Raw genomic sequence first — 27,461 nt, 5'->3', positions numbered from 1 at the left:
AGGAGAGGAGTAAATCTGAGCTGGGCACGTGAGAAGCCAGCTGCTACAAAGAACTACTTGTCACATTGCTCTTTAGTTGGCATAAATGAGCACGACTGAAGCCAGTAAAACTGCGCTGATTTACATCAGCTATATAATTCGACATGAGGAAAATTCAATGGGAGTAAAGAGTCTTACTGTTGCTTAATTTAGCTTGCCTTTCCCAATAATAAGGCTGATAGCAAAGCAATATTGATGAAGTATAGGCTAGCAGGGGCTCTTTCCACTCCTGTGCCAAGTACAGAAAATTGGAAGAGAAAAAGAGAGGAGAAGAAAATCTTGTATTTGCTTCTGCCAGTTAACTGTTAGCAGAGGGCAGGAATGAACTACCTCCTTCCCTTACGTCACCGCACAATGAGCAAAAAATATTTGTAAGCCTGGAGGTTCACTTTCTCTGAAGTATCAGCCCAGATACTGCCAGCCAGACTTTAGAGTTTACAGAGAATTATCCTTCTCCTAACAGGATTTATAAAATGGGATTAAATACAGTTTTATCAATGAGTGAATAAACCGAAGGCATATTGAATAGAAAATCTCTACCCAAAGAACCAAATACAAGAGTTTTACACCATTAAACTTCCTGTACTAGACTCCATTAAGATGTTGGCTAATTTGCAGGATACATTATCTCTTCCTTTAAACTCTCTTTCCTGTGTGACAAGTCTCCTGGTATCAGTCATGATAATACGCCTTATGACACCTTTACCTGAGAAATTAAGGCAATAAAACCACAAGGAGTGTTTGCCACGATTCAGTTATCCTGTAATGACTGCTCTCCACTTCCCTGTTGATTTTAAACATTCAGCCCCTGAGAGATGGTGGTGCTTCTGCAGCTATAAAGAAGCCTGTGGAAATGACTAGAGCAGACCAAAGTGGGCAGAGACCCGTTTGTCCCTGGGAAAATGGGTGACACACCTCTGAGACAGAGTTTAGATGAGAACTAGTTACAGTTTTGATAGGAAGTGCTTCCTTTTGGTGAAAATTTAAAAACTGGTAAGTATCAGTTGAAGATCTAAGTACTTTCTGATGGTGCCTTACTGGCAAGGTACTTCTGCTGCCTCAGCATCCCAGTTTGTTCCCTGGACTGGACTGCTACAACAGTCCCATGTCCTGGAGGAGAGAGGAAATGCTTTTGCTCAGCAGTTCTTCCTAGTGCACCGCAAGAAATACAGAACAGTCTGGCACGTGAACCAACCAAATAACAGTTCCCGTAACACATCTGCAGTCATGTATCCAGCTGGGCTCTGCAGGAAAATCAGATTTTCAACTAAAATTATTCAGAGTTTAATTCAGGCTCTAAGCAGTCTTTTACCACCCCCCAGAATTATGCTTATCCCAGACTTGGTTTTGTGTTGAGAAACAGCTTCAATATAAATTTTAAAGCTCCACCTAGTCTAGATTGCAGTGAGGATTTTTAGGAAAACTAATCAGCAAATTTTCTGCTTGCTCAAGCATCTGTGGATAGTGAAAAATATAACCAAGCTGGGCCTTTGTTTAAAACTCTAAACCTGACCAATTTGTTTTCTCATTCTTTAGCCCATGTGAATCCATTCTTGACTCATAGCTCAAATAATGCAGTCTTTTCTGTTTCAGCTGACTGAGAGATTGATTTATTATGATTTTGATTTACTCTTGGGAAAGTTACAAGCTCCCCAAGGAAGAACAGGCTGCCCAGATTAGGTCTCCTGGGGAAAGAGAATCATATTAAAAATCTAGATTTCAACAATTCATTATGTCTGCATAAAGTTAAAATCTTGCCTATCGTATACAGAACATATTTCTTTAAAATACCCAAATAAAGCAGAATCATCTAGGGCCATAAACTCTGCATTTTGTTAAAAGAAATAAAGGAATTACTAGATAGTCCTATGACTCTGAGTAGAAACAGTGTGAATAATGACATACCAAGGTCATCGATCTTTCATTAGACCACAGTATCACAATGCAGACACCTGCATTTTCCCAAGGAATTACTTAATTTCTTATTCTTTTCTAAAGATAAAGCCAAGTAGTGCTAGACACACAAATTCAGATTTCAGCCCCCTTTTGAATAATACTAACTGCAAAACGCCTACTGATATGTGGAACATTGCAAGATCACACAAGCTCATGTCTCACACCTCAAAGCCTCCTCTCTTTCATTACTGTACCGTTTCATTAACATCAAACCTTTTAGCCAAATGCTGGCTGTTCGCATAAAATACGATCACGCAAGTTTAAATGATTTTAAAAAAAGGGCATGTTGGAATTAAGATAGTTACACCACATGAGCTTTGCAGCATGAATTCTCAGATCTCTTATCCCTAATCCCAAGAACAAAATATCCAACAACCGCAGTAGGAAACAAAGAACCATCTTTTTTAGAGGAGGGAATTTGCTATGTATCTAATTCAAGAATATATTTTTGGAACAATAAAAATGGGATATTTTTGAGTACTAGAAATCCAGCGGGAAAAATGTACTAAATGCAAAGCATGCCAGAAAAAACAGATGGATGTTAGGACCCATTGTAATAAAGAAAAAAATGTTCTAAAATGTTAGCGATTGTCCTTCTGTTGTCTGCACAGCATTGTGAGAAGTCAGTTGCTTCTCCAAAGGTAATAATATTGAACCAAAAGCTGATTTACAAAGCTAAAGAGATCATAATTCACAGTTCAAGGTCAATCCATGAATGACTTGAATAAAATGGCACCATGCAAATCAATCTAAGCTGAACAGATATGCTTGCTATCTATAGGCATTATTGAGTCTGGTTTGTTTTAAAATCTCTTCTCTCTATAGTAATGTGGTTTTGAGTCTGTGAACAAACGAGTCTTTAAAGATGCATTTTTGAAGGAAAGATCTAGATGCTAAACTTTAGAAACATTATTTACCTTACTCCTCATAGTACGTTACTTTTTTTCTGGTTAAATTCAGTATTCTTTTCCTCCAAACACTAGTCTTTGGAGGCTTCTTCTGCCATCTTCTGCACTTACTCAGTTTTGAGGTGTAACCTTGTATTTGCAAGATCTGTAGGAGACCAGATCACTGTTAATATATTTGCAAAGGTGTCCCCAATCTTCTGCTGCTGAAGGGCTTCCTGGACTGTCCTATGGACCGTTCTGCCAAACAACAGACCTGAGGCAGGGGACTAGACCCCTTCAGCTCTCTGTCACCCAACCAAGCCAGTTGTGACTGGAGTTGTGACACCACTCCTCGGTGTTTTTAGCAACTTGGATTAAACAAATTTGGGGTATCCCGCTAGTCTCCAGAACATGTCTGCTTCTTACCATAAAAGTTACATTCTTAAAAGCAGAGCCATCTCCAAGCCAGAGCCAGAATAGCAGAGCCGCCTTCCCTCTTGGCATGTCCCCCTGCCCCAGCTCCTGGTGCTCAGGGAAGCTCGCATGGTTGAGCATGGTTTGATATAGGAATAAAGCAGTTATTCCTGTGCATGTGTGGTGGCCTCGGGATGGAGAGAGGAAGCAACACTTCAAGCGGGAAGAAGGTCTGTGAGGCCAGGGAAGAAACCACGGAGGGAGGCTGAGGGATGACAACAGGAGCACAGTTCCACTCCTCAAACCTCCTACAACCCTCTAAAACCCCACTGATCTTTCCCAGCACCCCTCTCCTCTAAGGATCCTCTTCAGAGAAATCTGCTGCCACAAACTTAAATTTTGCCTATGCTGAGAAGCAGTTGCTGGCTCCGAGGAAGGGTTAAGGGCTGAAGCACATAATGGAGGAACCATCTTCCCTATATTTCTCTAGCGTGAAGATCAGACCTCCTGATGGGCCTCTGTGGACATGGTGATTATATGTGGACCACAGTGACTGTATGTACATAGCCTGTGCATTAGCAGGTATCTTACACTTCTAGCACTGTCAGTATGCAATTTGTCTAATTAAAAAAGCTACAGCACCCTATGTTCTTACTCACATATGCACTAACACAACTGTAATCCTAAAATATCAAGCCAGGGACATTAAAAACACGTAAACAAACAAACCCATTTTGGTTGGCAGTCCAAATAATCTGTGACCATCATGGCAAATCTCAGTCCAAAATGCAGAAAGCCGTTGGTTTTAATGAAGGAAACTTGGGTGGGGAGCTTCACCAGCTTGCTGACGGCAAGCTCAACACTTACATGGCCAACTTGAAAAAGTCTCCTCTGTTACTGCAGCAGCTAGACCACTCAAAGAACGGAGAGAGAGGAATTATGTATATCCCCTGACTGTATTAGTTTGTTATAGACCATTTTACCAGTGCCAGCATGAAGAAAGGCAAACCAACAATACTGCAGAAATCAAATTCATCTCCAAACAGGCACTTTACATTGGTAATGTCAAAAAAAAAAGCAACTTACCCACTTTCTGAGAAATGAATCAAAAGCTAAAATACCCAGTGACTCGGAACAACCACAATACAGGAATTCCAAATAAACGCTTTTATAATAGAAGTTGGCAGCGTTAGCAATTCAAAACCACGATAGTTCAGTTTCTAGGAGAAAAGATGCATAGGAAATAGCATGGTACCCACACTTTGTCTTGTTACTGATGTGGAAAATTCCTGGAAGTGAACAAATTTGAGAGCTTTAAGAGTGATTAACTATTTTGTGCCAGAGGGACTTCAGACCCCCAGATTGCATGAAAGGCAGGTGACAAATAGCAGTGACTTACTGGAAAGGGCTGTGGCCTAAAATGTTCAGCTGAAGATTAAGAATTAGGGCTGGGTGAAACGATTGTGACAAACAGTAAAATTGCTGAAAAATTGAGTTCCAGTAGGTCAGAAACTATCTGCGAGGTGAGGTCAAACTTAGTGAGTAGTTTCAGCTGAGAAAACAATTCACTATACATACTTTTCTTAAAAAAATAAAATTAAAAAGAATGAAAAAAATGCATTGGACAAAATATTTGATTCTGACCTGAAATGCTAGTTTTCAGTTTGTAATAAAAAATTAATGCCTCAATTTGCTATTTTTATTCTGTTTTCCCTACCCCACTTGTTAATTATTTTGTTGCATTTGAGTACCAAATGCAAAAATCCCTTATTCAGCCAACTCCAGTAGATGCAACTCTTCTTGCAGTAACTGCTACGGTAATTACAAGCACAAATCTACTGAAGCAGGTTACAAGGAGAGCTCTCCCCAGAAGCTGCATTGCCAGCTGCAGTGCAGATGTCTGGGTCATTCCTAGCCATTTAATGGTCACATCTGGATCTGTGATACCTGCTGATCAGACTGGGTCTTTGCATACATTTTACAACGTTGATTCGTTTGTATCTATCTGCATCACTGTTTGCGAATTCATTTCTTACCTTTCTAGAAAATCCCGTGTTTCACCACCCTACACAGAGATTTGCCCATTGTATAAATTCCTACCTCGTTCGAGAACACAACCTGTCCCCTTCCAGCTGGTGTGTATTTAACACCTTCACTGCCAGAGCCTAGGTCTGCCTCTATGCATTAGCAAAGTACATAAATACTGTTTTTAAAATCGTAGCATCTCATGGAACATCAGTGAAAACATGCTGTACCAGAGACAGAAAACACCAAGAATGGCTAGTTTAAAAAAAAAAGAAGAAATTATTTACCTGGTTAAAATTAAAAAAACCCATGCCTTAAGAAACTGCACAGTTGTTATTTTGACAAGATATTAGACATGATTTGCTCACAGTTACATCATCACCTTTAGGTTTAAATCTAGCAGCCTAAAAGCATGAAAAGATTTTTTTTACTCAGGAGAATTCTTGTCCCATCTGCATTTTCTTCTCTTGAAGTTACTGAGATGCACATAATTACCCGGAGGCTAAATTTGGACCATAAAGTGATAATCTTTTTTTTCTGTTGTTGCTTTGTAAGTTTTTCCACAGCAAAACAAATGGAATGTTACAAAGAGGCTTATTACATCAAATGAATCAATAATCTCCAAAGTAACAAAGATCCTATTTCCAGGCAAATACTCTTAACTTCAAAATAAACAAAAAACCCCCCATGAAACAAAACACTTCCAGAGGGACATTCAAACCCTATGTGCTATGCTGAACAGGCTGCAGCCTTTCTCTTCATCTTCTGCATAGTGTGACATCAGCTTTTTACATTTTCTCCCCGAAGTTTCAGGGTTCAGTTCAACCCCTACTGAAGTTTCTTCACTCTTAGTTTTCTGACTAATACCAGGTGCCTGTACTCTTGCCTGCACACTCCCCAGCTGCCGCTGACACTTTATCAATCTAAAACCCTGCTTCATTACCACAATCTAGCTGCTGGGGGGAGACCAGTATTCTTTTCATTATTTTTTTCCTTAATTAGAGCTGATGTTGAACTACGGAGGGGGAGGGAATGCCCAATGACATCTTCCATCTTCTTTACATAAAATGGGAGAGAAACCTGTTCCTGGCCCAGCTGACCTGAAGAGTCATTTCTCCTTTACATTTCAGACACTTCACTTCTTAAACCCCATTGGGACAGTGTTGTAGGTGTCTTCCCTGTGACATTTCAAATGAGGGTGCTATTAAAACCCATATCTTTGCAATTGTTTGTCCTCTAAAGAAAGACTGCCTTAAATTAGTGACTGTTTTCTGAGCTCCTTACTGGTCTGAATAGTTTATGTAGCTGGCATTCAGGCAGAGAGGCTGAAGAGAGTTAATATTTAAAACATTTTGTATGCAAGACAAGCAAAGTATGTTTGTTCATGGCTGCTGACATGCCATAGGAGAGCCCTGGATTTCCCCGCAGGGCACACTCAGATGCCAGGACTGAAATACCTCTGTCGTGGGCTTTCAGTGCCCTGGTTTTGTGGCATCCACTTGTTTTCTGCATATCCAGCTGCAGTGAAGCATGGGGCTTGGAGAGAGGTAGCAAAGGGAATCAGCACAGTCACCCTGACAAAAATCCCTTCTCAACATGTATTGATGATGCACAAAGTGTTCATAAAACTGGAAACTGCACCTACTGCTGAGAGGCTGCAGATTGGTACTAAAACATGCTGGCTAGGATGGCCTGGGCAAACAGATACAGTGCCTGCTTCCCAGTTCTGCTCAACTTCATTACTAGTTTTAAACGTGCAATTTCTCATGCATCAGCATTGAGCCGAAGTAAAAGAATACACTCTCTCAGCCCCTTGTTCCAGCCCCCACGGGCCCCCATGGCCACACAGACATGTGGACTTGTGTTTTGCTTTACAAGCATACTGAATTTACATCTGTACCTTATAGTTTATTGGGTGTTAAGCTCACTCTTATGACTGGAGATTATCTAGTGCTAATAACAACTTTGCTCCTGCTTGACAGCAGTGATGCTCTGCTGAGCCCAGCTAATGAACACCACCTGCTAAAGAAGAAGGGGGAAAAAAATGTCTTACAACTACTACACCCTGTCGGCTTTTCAAACTCTGATGAGCAGTGTTTTTGCTAAAATGTGCATCAAATACATTCTTCCATCCTATTTCTTACTAGAGCCATTAGAACATTGCTGTACTCTGCACTATTGGAGATCATTGCTGTTTGTATAGATACCAGAGAGCACCCTTGCAGGCTGGCTGGGATGTTTCTGAGAGGAGCAAGCTGCCAGTTCCCCGAATTGAGAAAGAACAATAAATTGCTGTTTGTTGTCTCTGATCCACCCAGAGACAGATCACCAGAGAAAATCTGGAAGGCGAATCTTAAGGTTCTGCTTCGGATAGCTAGAAAAGGAGAAAAGAGCTATACAAGGGTGCAAGGAATTTGAAAATCTCTTGGAAATGAAACTGGGACTCTGGGTTTTTTTTGCTATGGCAGAGGTGGACTGAGGGGATGGGGCGGCGCAGGGCTGAGCGAAATGCTTGTTGAGGGAAGTTGGGCATCTGGAGTTGATTTCCATGTGAATACAGCGTGCCTGTGAGATGTTTAGAAATTGAGTCCTGGTAATTTTTCCCATGGAGAGAAGCACAAGGAGTTTGGTCTCAAGGGCTAACCCCATACTCTCTTGGAATTGAAGTGAGCTAGAGACTTTTATGGTCTACATGTCATAGACAGGCATTTGTCAGAGCTTGTGACCTGGCTAAATTGTCTGTGCTGGCACAGCCATTGTGCAACAACCCAAAGCAGGAGAAATTTGTCAAGCATTGCATCAGAATAGCTTTATGAGACGCATTCACAGTAACCTTAGACTGGGGGGAGTGCAGGGAGTCAGGATTTGGGAAAGTCTGAGACACACACAAAAAATCAGCCAACAACGTTGTGCACTTCAAAAGGCAAAGATGTTGCTAACACACAAAGACTTTGTCAGGTCTTTTGATGCCTTGTGCTATCACAGAATGGTGGAGGTTGCCAGGGACCTCTGGAAGTCATCTGGTCCAACCCCCACTGCTCAAGCAGGGCCACTTAGAGCCAGGATTGTGTCCAAATGGCTTTTGAATATCTCCAAGGAGAGAGACTCCACGACCTCCCTGGGCAACCTATGCCAGTGCTTGGTCACCCTCACAGTGAAAAAAATGTTTCCTGGTGTTCAGACAGCACCTCCTGTGTTTCAGTTTCTGCCCCATGCCTCTGGTCCTGTCACTGGGCACCACTGAGAAAAGCCTGGCTCTGTCCCTTTTGTACCCTCCCTCTCTTCAGCTATTTATACACATTGATAAGATCCCCCTGAGCCTTTTCTTCTCCAGGCTGAACAGTCCCAGCTCTCTCAGCCTTTCCTCATAGGAGAGATGCTCCAGTCCCTTCATCATCTTCGTGGCCCTTCGTTGGACTCTCTCCCATATGCTCGTATCTCTCTTGTACTGGGGAGCCCAGAACTGGACACAGCACTCCAGGTGTGGCCTCACCAGTGCTAAGCAGAGGGGAAGGATCACCTCCCTTGATCTGCTGGCAATACTTTTTCTAATGCAGCCCAGGATACCATTAGCCCTTTTTTCCCTGCCTTTTTTCCTGTTGCTGGCTCATGTCCAACTTGATGTCCATCAGAACCCCCAGATCCTTTTCTGTCAAGCTGCTCTCCAGCTGATCGGCCCCCACCATATACTACTGCATGGGTTTGTTCCTCCCCAGAGGCAGGACTTGGCACTTGCCTTTGTTGAACTTCATGAGATTCCTGTTAGCCCAGTTCTCCGGCTTGTCAAGGTCCTTCTGGATGGCAGCACGACCCTCTGGTGCATCAACCACTCCTCCCAGTTTTGGGTCATCAGCAAGTTTGCTGAGGGTACACTCTGCCCATCATCCAGATCATTAATGAATGACGTTAAAGAGGAGCGGACCCAGTACTGCCCCCCTGGGGTATACTGCCAATTACTGGCCTCCATCTAGACTTTGTGCCACCGATCACCAGCCTCTGGGCCCGGCCATTCAGTTAGTTTTCAATCCATCTGCCCATCCAGCCCATATTTCAACATCTTCACTGTGAGGATCTTATGGGCGACAATGTTGAAAGCTTTACTGAAGTCTACATAAACACTATCTACTGCTCCCCCCTTGTCTAGCAGGCTAGTCATTTCATTGTAGAAGTTCATCATGTTGATCAAACATGACTTCCCCTTGTGAATCCATGTTGACTACTCCTGATGACTTTCTTGTCCTTTACGTGCCTGGATATGGTTTCCAGGATTAGCTGCTCCATCACCTTCCAGTGATCAAGGTGAGGCTTACCAGCCTATAATTCCTAGTCCTCCTTCTTGAATATAGGAGTGACATTTGCTTTCCTCCAGTCTTTGGGCACTTCTCCCAGTTGCCACGATCGATCAAAGAAACATCAAAGAAAATAAAGATGGCACTAAATCTTTAATACTGCTGAGTCAAATTCATCCTTTCAGATATACTTTTATGCTGAATAGTGAGGCAGCATTGTTCTCTCCTGAAGATTTTAACACATGCCCTAATTGTTAAAACATGACATGTCTAGTGACAAGTGCAGAGAACTGAGAGAAAGGCAAGGTATGGTGATGGGCAGGTGGGAGAATCAAATCTGAGTCAGTCAAGTGCGCAACTTTCAGGGAGGATGCTGAGACAAGTGAGCTGTGAGTATTCCCCTCCTGATGCCTTGCATTTCCCCATCATTCCAGCAATGAATATTACAGGCTGCATACTTAGAGACACGTTGATGTGGTCTACTGCATGTGAGAACACTTCCACTCCACTAATGTTATTAACATAAATGGTAATTTTACATGGTCAGGTCTGAGGCTAAGGACTTTGTTTAATCCCCACATATGATCTGTGCAGTGCTTATAAATCCCAGTGCACTGAAATATGAGCATAATTCTCATCCGTGCTTGCCTCTAAAAGACCAGTTGTAACTCTTCTGCACGTATGCAAAAAAAGGCCCTGTTCATCTCTACCTGATCCTCGTGTTAACACTATATCTTAGGGAAAAGATGCAAAATTCCAACTTTACATAATTGTATCAGGTGTAATGGTAAGTATATTCACTTCCTTGGTACATTTGTCCAAAAAACATTTAATCCTATATAAAACAAACATATAAAACATTAAATCCTATTTACCACAGGGCCAATTCTTCAAAAAGTCACTTCTATTTACTCACATACCACAACCTGCATATGAAACTCCTGCGTTTCTGGACATAGATAGATGACCATGCACACAAGTTAGACTTACTTCTCTAGCAGTCCTGCTTGTGCTCACAGTAATAGTCACAGTGCACATATATGAGCACATACATATTTAAAGGCTGTTTGGAGTCAGGATAAAAAATTGGTTTTCTCTGTTTGACTCCTTTACAAGGATTACCTATGTTAATCTCCTGCACATGTGTTGCCAAATAGGCCATAATACACCGAAGGGGAAAAAAAATGCAAACTGTAACTTCTGAGAGAGGTTAAATATTTTGCTCAAAAAGCAATTTCTCCATTTTACAATCATCAGCCTATAAAGTGAAATTTATTCCTGCCAGTCTGCTTCTTTTATCTACTTGTACTGCCATCTGATTTGTTTCCTTTACAGAAATTACAAGGTCATCCAAGCTGAGCAACTGTTGTGCTTGTGATTAACTCCCCACAATCAGCAGACACAAACCATGAAGATTTATGGTTAGATTTTTTCAAGGTGGAAATTTATAAGCTAGTTCTTAATGGAGCTGCCCTGAATTTGTCAGCATTAACCAGCAAAAGAAAAACAAACAAACCAACCACCTTTGTTTTCTTCTTTTAAAGCCAGAATATAATATTTTGCATCAGCTACTTCCTTGCTTGTGTTTGTTTCACCTGTTTTTATTAATATTTGTCATTCTTTTACTCAAAAGAGAGCACTGCATGGACTCCATGCGGCCTCTTGTTTACTGGAGAAATAAAAGACTATTTCTATTACTGACGTATGTTATTTCATTACTGCCACAAGCTTGCATTATTTCACCATGAATTATTTTGCCCAGCAGAGAAACGTGGCTTCTTCTGAGGTAAAAACTGACAGTGGTTTGACAACTAAAAGCAACACTGCAATCAATTCAAGGCAGAAAATGAAGGATACCACACCCCACTGAAACTGCAAAGGAAACTAAGGTAGACTAAATATATTTGTCTTGGCTGTGTTGACAGCCTGAGTTAGACCTCAAATACAGACTGTGTCAGGGGGCTGAAGAGGATGGGAAGCACGAAGCGGAAATTGTAACCCCATAATGTATTCTGCCTTGGCTTCTGCAGAGAAAGAATGGGAGAAACAGATGTTGCAATGACAGCGCGGAGTGACTTGCACTGCTTCCATGAGAGCAGGCAACGGGAGCAGTGACAGACCCCAGGAATAACAAATACCTTCCTGGGCTGGCGACATCTCTGATTGAAATGAACTTTTGACACGGAGAAAATACTTTCCATTTCATGAGTGGCCACATGGGTGCCTCTGGGGAGACCTTGCCCTCAAATGCCGCTTCGTGCTGCCTGTTGCCTACCATTAAGAGCATTCCTCTCCTCAGCACAACGTTCCTCCTCCTTTATAGTAACATAAATAAATTGTCTCTGCACATTCTGAGCCCCACCTTCTGATACGGAGACGCATCTGCCCAAGGACAGACTATATCCACTCTGCAAGGCTTTGCTTTCATACACAGCAAAACATCTGCTGGCCCCCGTTGAGTGAAACTGGTGGTGGCAGGGGTTCATCCTGAGGGGAGATCACACTCCAGGGCCCATCCAGATCATAGGTTAAGGACACTGTTTATCCCACAAATGAGGGAGCATGTAGAGGTGATGCGTTTTGTGGTGACATTACCCACCGTCACCTCCCCTTTCCTTGATTGCTCCATTGACCTTTTGCCATAGCAAATTACTCAGACGAAGCAAATTCATGCTGTTAGTTGTTGAAACTCATATCAAAATAGTAATAGCATCATTCTTGATGTTAGACTTGTCTTTTTCTGTGATGAATGATGATGTTAGCTATGAAAATTCCTAATATAAAGAGACAAGTCCAAACCATGCTCAGAAATGAGGACCCTTGTCCTACTGAAACACAGAGTTAGATGTCTAAAGAGATCCTGGTATCTGGGTGGTTTTTTGAAAGCACACAAACTTTGCTGTCAATGAGAGTTTGTCAGCTAATGGAATTTTCCAAAGTTCATAGGCACATGTACATTTGGACACCCTAACACACCTTAAATATATATATGCGTATATGTGTGCATGTGTTTCTTTCAGTGGCTTGCCTAAGGTTGGAAAGCCTGGGGAAGATGCAGCCTTCCCAGAGCATTTTAACTACAAAGCCACCCTTCCTTTCAGCGTAACAGAGCTCGCTAGGACATCAATCACAGAAAAGAGGGTTGACAAGGGCCTTGAGAGCCCATCTCCCATCCGTACGCCCGCACAGAACCCAGATCAGTTCTGCTCAGAGTATTTATTCCTGGAGGTTGAACCCAGATGTGTAATGATAACTCGGTTTCAGCTTGTCGCCCACAGATAATCACCTGCTTTTGCTGCCTTCCTCCTGATGCTAAGGGCAATTTAGATAGCTCCCTTGGGGTTTTTCACAAATGTACAGCCTCCTCACAAAGCTAAACTGAAAGGGAAAAAAATGCTGTTTTCCCTAGGTACCATCGCGGCTAAAACCCAGGCTCAGCCCTTTGCAGCTTTTTTCGGTCACCCCCATTCACGCATCTAGCGCTGTCGCACCGTCCCCTCTAATCCAGGATTTAGATGAGCTTGTTTATCACAATCCCATTTTCTGTGTGATTTATCCCCAGCACCCGACATGTGAAGAGGCAAGCTCCACACACACACATGTGCGCTGCGGTTGGGGATGAGCTCTTGCTTTAGGCACTTGCTTTTCTCTCATTAGTGGAAGCTAACAATAAGTGTGAGAATTGCAGACGTCAGAGGTAATTAGGAAGAAATTATTTCACGTTACCCAACAAAATGAGGTCCATGAATAAAGCCTAATCCTGCTGTCTGCCCATTCTTTTTATCCCTAAATGACTTGGAGATGGGGAGGGCACAAAATGTCTCCACAGCGCTGGATGGGGAACAGCCATGAGGAGATTCAGCCGTGCTTGATGGGGGCCATCTTGCTGCTATCCTCTGGCTGAACAAACCCTCCCCTCAGTGGGACTGCAAAACCGTTTAAATAATTAGCTGTTTCAAAAAGCTGAATCTCCTCACAGCCTAATTTTTTAGTAAATAAAAACAATCACTTCGGACTATTCAGTCCCCTCAGGCCTCCGAAGGTACTGCTGTGCATTTTAACGACTGTGCAAGCCTTACAGACCGACCCTTCCTCAGCACTGGTAATATCTCTGTCACCTTCATGGTGATGCCGAAGATGCAATCCTTTTCCCAATGGTCCAATTTTTCTACTCTTCTTTCTGGTCTCCCCTTCTGTTTACAAACGTACTCTATTGCTCTTTCTCCAGAATACTCTCCCTCATGCAGAGGGACACACCGACAACTAGCAGCTGATGTGAACAAGTCCAAAAATCTCACAGCAGCCTCATGACATTTTAAAAATCAATGGCAATTTTTTATACTTGTGGGAATTCACCAAGTTCATTTCATCACAAGATTTCTGTTTCTAGGCAGTATTTTTCAGTATGGCTGAGGAAGATGCAGTATTGATCAGGGAATGCGTAGAGTAGATTACCTTTCTGATCGAGGTAGTAGGTCACCATCATCTGTCAAACCTGCTGCTCCATAACAAAGATTTATGACTTTTCATGCTACATTTTTCAGTCACAGACATCTCGGTACTACTTCCAAAGCATCAATGGGACTATAAACACATCCAGCAGGTCTGCATGTCCGTATCTCAAGCGTACATATTTACAGCCATACGCACACAGGCAGTGTCTCTGTGATCTATTTTCATACTTCCTATCCTTTGCCTCATGATACTTGCAATACGCTATTTATATTGCTTCAGATCAAGATTTTCCACTTGCTGGTGTAAGGACAGCACCCCATAAGGTACTGTAGTGAATAAATCTAGGGCTATACAAAAAACAATGCAGAGCACTACTGTATATCTGACAGAGGCGCTTGCCATTGATTCACTGCTTTAAAGCCAGCGGAACATATACAGTGACACACTCGCAGGATTCAGTCAAGCAATGGGATGTCCATCACTCAAAGTCACAAGAGAGGCAAAAGGTAGTGTGTGGACACTGCAAGAAGTTACTTTCTTCTTTATTTGTTTCTAATTTAATTATTTTCTATTTAATTATTTAGCTAATGTGCAGAGGGCTTCTCCCTGTCCTCATCTCTCTTCGCTTTCACACCAGGCATGGTCTTGGGTTAAACTTGACTCCTACAACAGACAGCTTTTGGCAGCAGCACAGCACAAAATCTTACTGGGCTGCAAAATCTTACTGGGTTGCCTGAGGCACCTGCCAGTGATGGGTAGCAGTCCCCTGACACGCACTGCTTGCCTGTGGACAGCCTTTATGTATCTCCCTTGCCTTGTGATCTGCAGCTAGCCTGCCCTCTGCCCTGAGGTGGGTAGAAGTGTGCTGATGAGACAGACATGATGCTGACCAGTAATAATACTGTGAATACCAAGAAGTACCCTTAACATTGATTATTAGCAACGTGATGATAATAATACTGGATTACCAGATTTTTTGTATGATTAGATCATCCTATTCCAGCAGGTGGGAAAGCCAGGATGGAAGCAATTCAGGGAGAACAGATAAGGACACTGCCATGCATTCTTGAAAAGCAGTGGACCAAAATCTCAGCTTTAATACTCCTGTATCTAATTGCTAAAGAGCACCTTCACTAGAGTTGGGGGGTTAAGAGACTCAAAAAAGACTTGAGTGCTTTAGAAAGCCTCTGTTGTAGGATGCGTGGCAGATCAGCCATAGTCTAAAGACACGCGTTGTCTCAAGGTATGGGAGAGACTTTGTGAAAGACACACAAAGAAACCAGGTCTTCCCAGTTCAAGGGAGTGCAAAGTCCTCAGCAAAGTCTGGCGTAGTGTATAGCTATACAGAAATATATAGATACATTTTCTCTAAAGGGCTCTTGTGCTTACTAAATAGTATGTTGATTGGGGAAGTCTGTGTGGTCTCTTATGACCACCATTATGATTCCTTGGTGAAACAGAAGTGCAAGGACTGGTACTGAAGCACCAGTACCAGGGGACAGTGGTCTACCATGCATCACCCATCATGCTGGCCCTCCTCCTCACCAGGGGCTCCTGACAGGCCATGCCTTTATCATTGCCCCTGGGAGAACCTCCAAGCTCAGATCCAGAGCCTGTCTGAGTCCTTGCTTCACAGTCATAGCCCAGATACGCCCCACACCTCTCACCCTGATAGTCACTGAAAGCTAAATCCAGGTCCTCCCGCCCCCCGCTCTAACCTGAATAGTCAGGGACCACTGCTTCCCAGCAGGTCCAACACAGCCAGAGAGACAGGCAGAAGGCAGAAGTCTGTCTTTTCCCTCTGCCTGCTAACTTTCAGAGTCCTGTTTTCCCTCCTGTTTTCTCCTTTCTGTCTTATGGTCACTTATACACACTTCTTGAGCAGCTGTGCAGGCACCAGGGGATAAAATGGAGGAGGAGTTTGGGAGAAGCTGAGCAGGCAAAAAAAAAAAAAAGAAAACCATACCCACTTAAAGATTTACTTAGCGCAGAAGGTCTGCATTTCAGAGTAGAAGGTAATGGAGCTGCAAGCAGCCAAGAACTTGGCCTCCAGCATCCATTTCCTATCCCCGAGTCACATGTGGTTATGAGCTGGAAGTTCTGCATCTTAATTCACTATTTTTGCTCCTTGCCTCATAGTAGGTATCACATTTTGGAGTAGTCCATTCTGGTTTGGTTAGAGGAGAAGGTCTTCTAATTGGTTGCTGCAATTTCTGTGTAAAGACTGCCTAGAAATAGGTGCAGTGGCCTATTCATGTGGCTGGAATTCATGTGATGTGGGATCTCCTGCCTTTGCTAGGATATATTTTGCCATCTTGGGCAAAATGCTCCATTTTTGCTTGGATCTACATGTGCTGAGGCATGATACAGGATACACACCAGTGAAGCACTACATTCATGTGAAGTGTTTCTATGATATGCACAAAGGTGTTAATTTGTCTCACGGCTGAGCTAATATTCAGGTGTGTAGTGCTATAAGATACAGTCTCTGCAGCCTTACCCTTACAACTGGTCTGGTGTAAGTCAAGGCACTATTCTCACGGCATGGGAAACAGGCAACACGGTGAAGTCTGCTCTGGAGTCTCTCTTCCAGTTGGTGGATGCAATAATAAAGTCATAACAATTTTCTGGGACTAACTGGAGGTTCAGAGGTTCCAAGCTACATTTAAACAGGATCTGAACAAACAGTTCTGAGCCAAACTGATTCCTGGTGCAACACTAATAAGGCTGGAGGAACTACACCTGGGATGATTTTGGTCCCACACAATATGTCAATGGTCAATCTCTCAATATGCCTGGCTATAAGCGTCTTTAAAAATGACGTTCTCTTTATAGTACTAAACTCTGATCTGCCAAATGTGGCAGCCGATGAGCTCTTCCAAACTAAATACTGTGAGGATTATGCGTAAATGCTGAAGTATCCTAATCAGCCTCTTGGTGAAAATTAATTGATCCATTACAGACAATAACTATTTGCTGAAGTTTTTATTCTGCATTTTTTACTTCCCTAAGTAGCATATGTGATTTCATTGGCTGGCTATTTTAAACGATAGGGGACCATTGGTGAAACAGTACAAATCCCTCTGAAATCCAAAATTGCCAGCTGCAATTATAGTCTGCATCTAGCATCTTCTCTAAGGACTATAAATGCTTCACTACTTTAATTTTGCTTGGCATTTGCATCACTGTATGACAATTACTGAGCAATGGCAAAGGATGGATTCAGTAATGAAGTCTGGACAGTAAAGAAATACTGTCCAAATTGAAATATTCTCTCTATTTCAATCTAATATTCATCAGTCTGTGCACATGGATACATCGCATTTAGATACAAAGCACTGGTAAGACAGGTACCTTCCTTTTTGCTGCTGGAATGTCTGTGGCTTTTTGCATATTAGAAATGAGGAAAGTTGTTTTCTCCTCATATTTCTTGATTCTTTTTAACTACTCAAAAGGATGAGATACTAGTAAATACCAGTAATTAAAAGGTCAGACTGGCAACTATATTATTCAGATAAGGCTTGTGAAATTCTACCAATTTCAGTGATGTTACACTGCTATAAAACGGGAATGAAACAACAGTGGCTCAGCTACTTTTTGAGCTCGTATATACACAGTTTTAATTATTTGAACTATTTGTGATTGCCCCTAAGTCCTAACTATATTAGACGATAAGACCAAGCATTATACCTCAGACTGAATGAGCAGACGGGCAATTGGGGAAACAAACAATATCATTGTGAGAATATGGCGCTAACACAGAAAGGGTTCTGGGTATTGCCAAAATTAGTTTCCCTTGTTAAAAAGAGATATGCTGAAGAAACATTCTTTAATGGGGAAAAAGCAGGTTTTGGAGAGGTGAGATATAAAATATTTATAATAAAAAACACCTGGGGCACAGTGAGTTGTGCAGAGTCAGTGTTTGCAAATGACACTATTTACCTTCATCAGACAGTGCTGTAAAACTTCTGAGAGACCGAAGTAATTTAGGCAAATGGGCAACACACTGGAAATGCTGTTCAATGTCATTGCAAGGTCAAGCAGTGCACAGTAAAATATACTAAGAACCAAAAATTTCAACTCTTCACATGCTTCAAAACAGTTCAAAATCAAACATATAAGCACTGGGACCTTGCTACCATGTGCTGCTCTTTGGGACCCAGAGCTCCATGTGCATCTGTAGTCTAACAAGGTATTAGGCTGAATAAAGACTGGACTAAAAAATCACAGTACCAGCAACAGTGCAGTGCCATCTTGCATAGTTTGGGTATCACTGCTGAGACCCTTCATACTGAAGAATTAGACAGGTGTTGGAGTAGGCTAAGCATGACCCAGCACAAAGACTTTCAAAGACAGACTGGAAAGATGTGGTTAGTTTATTCCAAAGAAGCGATAAACAGGCCATGGAAAAAAACATAGATAAAATGCTGAAAGAGGTATTTACCAGGAGCTCCTATTCTTCGGTATGGTAGTGATGTTCCCCCCTCATCCCCCCCACCAAAAAAAAAAAGGAAAAAAAAAAGAAAACTCACAAGAAGATTCCCAAAAACTGGCTGGTCTTCTCCTTGTGGTTTTCTCAGAGTCACACTGGAGGGCAACTAACAGCATTCACCAGCTCTGCGTACCACCAAGTTGATAATGTAACAGTATTAAATTGATTACAGAAACCATGGCTGGAGCATAGGAGGTTCTTAGATATTTCTACCTGACCTCAGTTTACTAATTCTTGACAGAAATCTTCCACATTTAATGGCCACCCCTCTATATCCCATGCAATACAGAAAACCAGAACAGCTGGTGAGTAACACTGTTATGAAGAAGGAAGAGTCTAGACAGGGTAAATCTGTCCAACCTGACCCAAAAAAAGCAGGTACTGAAGGACGTAAGTATTTTGGATCAGGAAAAGACCCAGCTACTCACAGGAGCTGCAGTCAGAAGCGAAAGTTATACCTCTGCCCTTTGGCTAAACTAATAGCCTATCAAATGGCACCCGCAGCTACAGTCCAAAATGTCATCAAAGCTGAACATTTCCCATTGGTGCACTGAAAACAACCAAATCCACACAGTTCATGCTGATACTTAACACAACCAAAGATCCCATAGGATATGCCAGGAAAATGAAATGGGGCATTGTATGGGAAGTTATATTAGAGCAGAAAGAATGTCTAGAGTCTTACCCGCCCCCCTGGCTTTTCCTCTTGAACATTGTGAACAAACAGATTTCAAATGTTTACAGACTAAGGATAAAATATGCATCCCACCACATATTTCCAAAAGCAAGAGTTAGAAAAATGTTCGTCTCCTACCTTGTTAACTTTGTCCCAATCTGCTGCCTAAGTTCGAGCCTCTCTTCATCAGTCTGCATGGGGAGGATGTTCTTTTCCTCCAGCTCTCGCTTGGAAGGCCTGTTGCTTAGTTTGATAGCTAAAGAGTCCTTCCTGCAGACTTTCATTGCCAGGGAGCCTGTGGGAGAGAGGAGAGGCTCTGCCAAAGGAGGTGTCATCATTTCATTACAGCATGCAGCAGGCAAAGAAGAACTAGCCAAGGGATGATACTAGGCTCTCATTTACATTGGTATGGACTGTGGGAAAAGGGGCATCAATTAACTTCATGTGCTCAATTAACCTCAATTCGTATCATCATAAGGAAAAGCTGAATTTGGTAGGTATACAGGAAAAAGAAATTAAACTATTGCTCCATAGAGGGGAGTGGAGAAGAAGGGCTTGTTTCAGAATTGCTAGTAGCATATGTAGCTTTCTCTAGCACAGTGTTTCTGAACCACGTAACGGAATGAATAATTCAACCTCAGAAACTGGGTGGGCAGCAGAGCTACAGCATGTGGAAAGAGAGAGGTATCTCTCTCTCTTGAAATGTAATATCAAGACATCCAAGCTGACACTAGAAGGAATCAAAAGTCAATCAGAAGCAGCACAGATCTCTATGTACATTAACTGATGCTGCTTCTCAGGCAGTGACAGTGACAAAGACACTGTGAAAACCAGTGGCCTTTCATGGCTCAAGCTTGCTTTCCTAGGCTTACATCCAAAGCAGTTTGAGCAGGGAAGACAGACACAAGCAGACAGAGAGACACAAACCCATGGGAGGTTTTGGGCTTTGGCAGGAGAGTATGAGATAGTGTAGTTCTGCTCTGTTTCTTAGTTTAAGAGCAAAGATTGCTTAATTTCACTTGCAGGGTAAGGGAGGATTCTGAGGAGATGAAATATGCCTATTTTAGAATGTTCTTTGTGTGTGTTTTAAAAAGGGTGTTGCTTGATTGTACTGCTCCCAGTTTTCAGAAGAAAAGAAATCCAAGGCCCTGAAACTTCAGCTCGACCTGCAGGATGACAAGCAGTTGTCATACGCAAAGTACTGGATCTTGTCTTCATGGCAGAGTCCTATGATGCCACACCGAGGCAGGAGATGGGTTTTCTCAGAGAAGTCAGGAAGGGGTCACAGGTCCCTTTCCAGACTGTAATTGCGATATGGCTATCAATTAACCTCTTCTCTTCTTATCTGAGCCCAATTCTCTGATCGTGACCCCGTTCAAAGTATGTGCAGACTTACGATCCTGACATGATTTAATAATTACTGTATATAAAAGCTCTGATTCTCTATCGGTGGCACTTATTTCATCCTCCTGAAGTAACTCTATTGAGCTGGTCTTGACTTAAGCCAAAGGCAGGGCTTCTCTACACCATGGACACTTGGGAACGTGAATCCAAAAGTCAATTTGGAAGTGAACTAATATAAGCCAAAAACAGTCATTTGAATTCTGTCTGAGAGCTACCCAGACAGGGATTCATGTGGATTAGGGAAATCACTATAAATTCATACTACTTGTTATTTTGGATTAATTTCCCAAGCATCCCCATGTAGTCAAACCCTGAGAGATGCAAAAGCCACAGTCAAGAATGAAAATTCAAGGGCCTTGTGCTTCCCTTGTGTATTGAGAGTTCAGAGTAAAAATTAAATAAATGAGAAAGGAAAAATGAAACGAGTCTTACTTGTAAATAATGAGTTATCCTCATCTTCATCTTCCTCTTCCTCTTCTTCCTGTCTTGTGTAGAGGCAGGAAGAATCTTCATAGTCGGTTTCATGAGGCACATTTTCTTTATTGTCATCGCATTCGATCACAACAGTTGGCACTTGTCTCATGTCTGGAAGGCCCCCAGGTCCTGTTTTTGTAACAGTGTCACCTGTGTGTAAACCAGAGCTGTTGGGAAAGAAAAACAAATAAATAAACTAAAGGAAACAGCTCAATGGAAGACTGAGTTGCTTCTCTCACTGTATTTAGGAAAGTCGTGGTCTTTCATTCTTTTTTGAGAAGAAACGAGGACAGAAAGATCTTCATGACCAGCAAGACTTCTAATGGGTTTAAACGGAGTACACATTAGATTTAAGCTACAACAGTTGTTAGGGAGAGGAAGGACAGCATGCAGGCAGAAATACTGGCAGCCAGGACTGAGAATTACAGATCTGTGGCAAGCGCAGTCTCAAGGCTTAGTGAGAATTTCACCAGCTACTCAGAGTGATGATAAGCACGTCTTCAGCCTGGTGCCCGTGTGACCTCTCCACTGGCGTGCAGGCAGTAAGGAGAAAATGTCTCACCTGAATGCAAAAGGTGGAGTAAGAGAGTGGGAGGAAGGAAAGGTATAGATTGTAGAGGAGGATTGTAGAAAGGCAGAGGGAAACCATGACTTGCACTCCTTGGGCAAGAAGATGTTGACTGACTTGAGGGGAACACAAGGGCACAACTCTGAAGCGCAGGGGACCTAGCATGTCAAGCTGGGCTTGGAGAAAAGAGACTTTGGGAGCTGGTGAGAGTGACAAGGGAGGGAGCTAAAACCTGGGAGGTTTGTTTGCTAATGGCACAGTTATATGTTGTGGGGGCTGCGGTGACGATGTCCCTTCTCCCGCCCCGGCTCCTCACTCCAGCCAGGTGCTGGAGATCAATCTGAATTGGAGCTAACATCATATTTCTTTTGTCACGTAAAGTGTGATTGATCATTTCCTGCAGCTTGCTAGGTTAAGACCTGTGGTCAGTACTGCTACTGTCTAGCTCTGTTTATGTGTTGATTTCAAAGCCCTTTACCAAGGAACATACCAATACAAGTAGGGAAACAGGAACACGAGGAGGTGAAGATCAAAGTCAAACAAAAGGTGAAAGGAAAAGTCAGGAACAGAACCAGGTTTCCCAGCCCATTTTTATCTAATAGCTCATGTTGCTTTTCCAATGTGAAATGAGAATGGGAGACTGGCAGGCAAAACTGATGGTTGCTCAGGTTTATTTGTGAGTCAGCAGAAACTGCCCTCTCTCTTAAGTCCCAGCTGAGGCAACAGCTGTATGCAAGGTGGGGAACATTTGCCTGTTGGACACCCTCTTTATGTCAAACTTCCATTTTACTTTCCAGAAGAACATAGGTGTGAAACCAGATGCACTGGCCAGGTTGCACTTGCGGCACACAAATTTGGGTCTGACTTTACCGAGTGCTGAGTAGCCTCAATTCCCTTGAATATTTTAGCCTGCTCAGAATATCAGAGGCATTCTGCATCTTGAAAAAATGTTGTATTCTTCTCTTTAAATGATTTTCTACTGAGTCAACTTGAAACATTTCTTTCTTCTAACCCTAAAGTTAACATGGACTCTTAAATGGCTGCCAGATAACATCCCAGAAAGCCTTTTTAAAATGTACTTCTGGGTATATAATGCTAGTCCACAATGTGCTTAGGGATTAAGGAGAAGAAAAGGCTTCAGATCCTGTGAGCAAACCATACCATCTGTTACTATCTTCGGCTTCAAAGAAATCATTTTGTTAATTGCAACATTTACTATTGCAGACAATGAGATGCATAGCTTTACTGGATGCCTTAAAGAGAGGAACTCCATTTTCTTAGTGATAGTCCATGTTTTGTACCACAAAGTAAGAGAGATTCATGAAGAACTGGCTTGTGAATTTTTTTATTAGACTTCAATAAGTTTGACCCAAAAAATTTTAACCCAGAAGTAGTTTTAAAATTCATCAGATGAATTCTTCTAACGACACATAAATGCATTACAGTCTTTAAAAAATTTCAACTAACTTAATTTACTGATATGCTTTAATAATTTTAATTTTATGAATTTCATATTAAAAATCTGTTTTCTCTGTAACGTATTTTTTGTGTAACTCTTTTTAAGAGGAAAGGTAGGAAATTCAAACACCTGGAATTAAATTTCCAAGAGAACCTAAAATGCTGTGAAATTCTGTTATCATTGCTAAAAAAAAAGAGAAATAAAAAACTTCCAATGGTGAACACAACCACTGGATCATTCAGTTAATTTTAAAACAATACATACACAGCGAGTAAGTACAAGTTCACTAAGTCCCTTCTGGAAGCACAAATGAAGGGAGCAAAAAGTAGTTCAGCATCCAGGACCATTTGGTGCTTCCCTGTTCTGTGAAGGATGTATGTAGGTTACAGATGCATCCTTACGGGCATGCACATAGGGCAGCAGATATCAATTTAGGTTACCAAGCAGGTATCGGATGGCAACAAGATTACAAATTACCACAGAGGATCTTTATTTGAACTAGTGATCTAGAAATAGGCGGCTTCTCATCTCATTGTAATTTTTCTGAATCTTCCACTTTCTTGATAATACTACTTTCTATTTTAAGCCCCTCATTTTTCCTGGTGTTTTGTGTTCTTCTTGATTAAAATCAGCCTTTTCCACAGCATTTTGACTAAGTCAGCTGTCTAAGCAAAGCACTTATGAAATACAGGCAGTACTGCAGTATACTTAAGAAAGACAAATCAAGGTCACTGGATATTTCCATTGTGTATAAATTCCTCTGGGTCATTAGCAAAAACCCCACATGGTCAGGTGGTCTATGCCACAAAATTTTTTAGCATTATTTACCAAAAAGCACACTATTGTTTCAAACAGTCCATTTTAAATCAGCTTCACGTTTTGCAACACAATTAGAGAACAAAGCTACAGCTAAGCAAATACTTGTTTTAAGAAGATAAATATATCTTAACATAGATTTGAATAATTCATAGCTGACTAGTACAAGCACTTGCAATTTCTGTTGCATCATCTTTACTGATCAAAACAGCAAAAAAGTTACACCATTATAGCTTACAATGTTTCTAGTGAGAAAATATTTTAATGAAAAGTCAGAATTTAAGCATGTGAGTGACTCATGGTACAGACAAAATCAAAAAAGAAAAAAGTGAAATCCCTCCTGTAAAATCTAGTGGGAAAAAACCGCACGCTTCTCATCTGTCATCCCAGGCTTTTTGATTTTGGAATAAAGAGTTACATTTTTATCAGCATATTTTCAGGTCCACAGTACACTCTTCTGTACTTATCAGTTAAAACAAAAATCTGAAAAAAACTTCAAACCATTCTATATACGTTTCTACAATACAGGCATATGTGTGAGAGACAGAGAGAAGACAGAGCTATAAATATTAAGTGTTTCTATCCTTAGGCAATGCTGAAGTTTAGACAAAAAGCAATTCTCTTGACAAGTTTTATGGAAGATAAATGTTTTCTGACTCAAATACATTTTATAAGATTTACAAGACACTGGCAGGAATGTCTAATGCATTTCATTTCATAAATCTCCAGTCTGAAGCTGAACTGGGTGTCCCAGAGGAACTGGTCTCACACACTGTCTTTTTGGACACAGCGATTTTTCACTGCTCTGCCACAGATGCAATTCTAGCCTGGAGTGAGATATTGCTGCTTACCAGCTCTTTAGTACATACATTGAACAAACTGAGGCCTAGATTCAGCGGCTAGTGTACAAGAGCCCACAGAGTAATTGAAATTAATTGTCGTTTTACCAGACAGACTGAGAACTATAAGGGCAAGGCAGAAAATAAGGCTATTTCAGATCAAGAAGCTGCCTCCCGAAGTCAAAATTAAAGATACATTCCAGTGGCACAAGAGAGTTTCTAAAGCTTCTTTTGCTGCTGTTCGTGGCTTTTGGGCACGGTCTTTCTTCTCAAATTCATTTCAGCCAGGAGGATGAAACCTTCTGCGGATTTTGGTGGCAGGGCTTATCAGATTTTCAGCAACTCTTAAAATGCATTCTGATATGGCAAAAAATGATGCCCGAATCTAGAGTTTTACTTATGCTTGACACATACCCTTTGGGCTGAAGGGGAAAGTCGTTTGCAGTAGGGCACAAACTGGCAACAGAGGTTGCAGAAAAAAGGTTACGTGGAAATAAGACTCTTCTCTGTTTCAACTTAATCTATCATAAAGCTGGTAATTTATCAGGGAAAATAGAGGCAAACTGGCAGCACAAATGACATGTCATAATAGTCATACTATGATAAGGGACAGATTGCCCTTCTGAGAATAGGTTATGAATAGATGTTACGAGTACCAGAAAATGTTTGCAATCAAAAGCGTTAAGTGTGCAAATGAACTTAATGCTCTATAATGTCTGTAATAAAACTGAATAAAAAAATCCAGGAATTAACTGCCATTTTAAGTCATAAGAACAAATGGGACTTGAATAGCTATTACACGCTTTTAGTGTACCTTAAGACATTAACTTATTAATATGCACTAGATCTAGGTGAGGCAGTAACATGCAACCACTCCTGCAGAGGGGAAAATAGAGGTAGAGAAGCTCAGTAGCTTTCTCAAGGTCAAAGACAGCAAAATAACTTCTGGCTTCCAGGCCGGTACAGAGGGACAGCTCATTTTTCTCTGGCAAGCTTCTGGCTCATTAGCAAAGCACTGATTTCAAGTATCAGTCTTCAGAGTATCCTAATTCCAGAGACCTCATCTGTGAAAGCAAAAAATCCAGACTGCTAGAGGAAGGGGATGTTTTAGTCTTTCATTGTTTGTTCCCGTCACACTCACAGTCCCGGCGGAGAGAAGAGTTGTGAGGTCTAAGAAGAGTTTACTGGGCAAAATGTGGAATTGATACAAACTGGTTATGGATTCAGTGAATATCAATGGAGTTTAACCAACTTGAGGAGCTTCCACTGCAGTAGGAGCAAAGAAACTAGACACAGGGAAGGAAAAAAAAATTCTCCTCAAGGGAAAAAAAGACAAAATTTAGAGCAGAATACTGATCTGCACTTGTCTACATGATCCTCCCATATTAAAAACAAAATACTACTCTAAATAATCCCCCAAATTACCAGACTTGGCAGCATTATTACTGCAGCATTATGGCAATTATTCTATGATGTTCTAGGATTGTTTCAAGATAAAGACTGAGATCAGCAAAAATAAATGCTGCCAATGAACTTAGCATTCCCCAGAAGGTGCCTCAGAGACTTGTCAGGCTCTCTCATCTCCTCAAGATTATTGACCCAACAACAGTGACCCAGTAGCATGTTATCTTGGAAGGAACAGTAAAGCTCAGGATCCCACTGCATATCCTATGCGTGCAACAGATGTGAGCACACTACCAATTTTTAAATAGAGGAAAGCAGATCTAGGATCTGTGCAGTTTTAAAAAGCCCTCAAGACTTCTGGGCTGAAGTGTCCAATGACAAATGCTGTCGTATGATTTCCGCTGGGTTTTAATCCAGATTTTATGCAATTATGGGAAAAGAACTACTGTCAAAAATACTAGAAAACAGCAGCATTTGGTGCAGATAATCCTCTCCCAAGTTAAAAACATATATTTTAAAAATCTGCACAAATTTTCAAGAAAAGCTAGCAAATTTACTAAGATCACAATGTGGCATGAAAAAGCAATTTAAGAATTTAACAGCAAGTGTCAGCTCCACAGACCCTTTTATGAAAATAACAACCGCTGTTGCAGAGGAAACAGTCATCACCTATTTTCTCTCTTGTGAATGCAAACATTACTGATTTGTTTTGACTAGGAGAATAACTGAAGTACTCAATACTTCATTTCATGATTGAAATAATAGTTAATCAACACAAAAAGGCCATGAAAAATCAACTGTCTGCAATATCATGAACTAGGATTCATTTTCACTTAAAATGTGAAATATCAGTGCCACAACCTTTTCTTATTTTCTTCTCCAAAGGGAGGCAATTGCTTCATACCCGGAAATGAATCCTTGCTTATTCAGTTTTTAACAAGCAGACGACCTTCAGCTTCAAATTAATAGCTAAAACCAAATAGCATCACCTTCTTTAAATCAGTTAAACGTATTTGTAGACATAAACATGATGGATGCCTAGAAATCGGAGCATTCATTGCTGTGGGGCAACAGATGCCACAATGAAGTCATACTCTGAGAGATGTCACTGGGCTCAGGATAACAAAGTGCCTTCTGCACGCAGTGTGAGCCAGACAGTAAGACATCTGACCTATGCTGGGGACGGCATGGGCAGTGCAGCCCCAAAGGAGCCTTTGGGAGACACCAGCTACCCTCTGCGCTCGATGCACCAAGCTTTGGGGTC

The 27,461-nt window shown here is 41.6% G+C and overlaps 1 protein-coding gene across 2 annotated transcripts in view; it reads right to left on the bottom strand.

Annotated features, from left to right (window-relative positions):
* PHACTR1 (phosphatase and actin regulator 1) overlaps nucleotides 1-27,461 on the bottom strand; it is a 73,180-nt gene that overhangs the window by 25,108 nt on the left and 20,611 nt on the right. For both annotated transcript variants that reach the window (XM_009579599.1, XM_009579598.1), the window contains 2 exons: nucleotides 21,070-21,278; nucleotides 19,372-19,528 (listed from right to left, as the gene is read on the bottom strand). In XM_009579599.1, coding sequence (XP_009577894.1) covers nucleotides 19,372-19,528; nucleotides 21,070-21,278 — 366 coding nt within the window. The remainder of the gene's footprint in view (nucleotides 1-19,371; nucleotides 19,529-21,069; nucleotides 21,279-27,461) is intronic.

The sequence above is a fragment of the Fulmarus glacialis genome, unplaced genomic scaffold (assembly GCF_000690835.1).
Source record: "Fulmarus glacialis isolate BGI_N327 unplaced genomic scaffold, ASM69083v1 scaffold1766, whole genome shotgun sequence".
Lineage (NCBI taxonomy): Eukaryota > Metazoa > Chordata > Aves > Procellariiformes > Procellariidae > Fulmarus > Fulmarus glacialis.
This window is presented reverse-complemented; position numbering and strand designations above follow the sequence as displayed.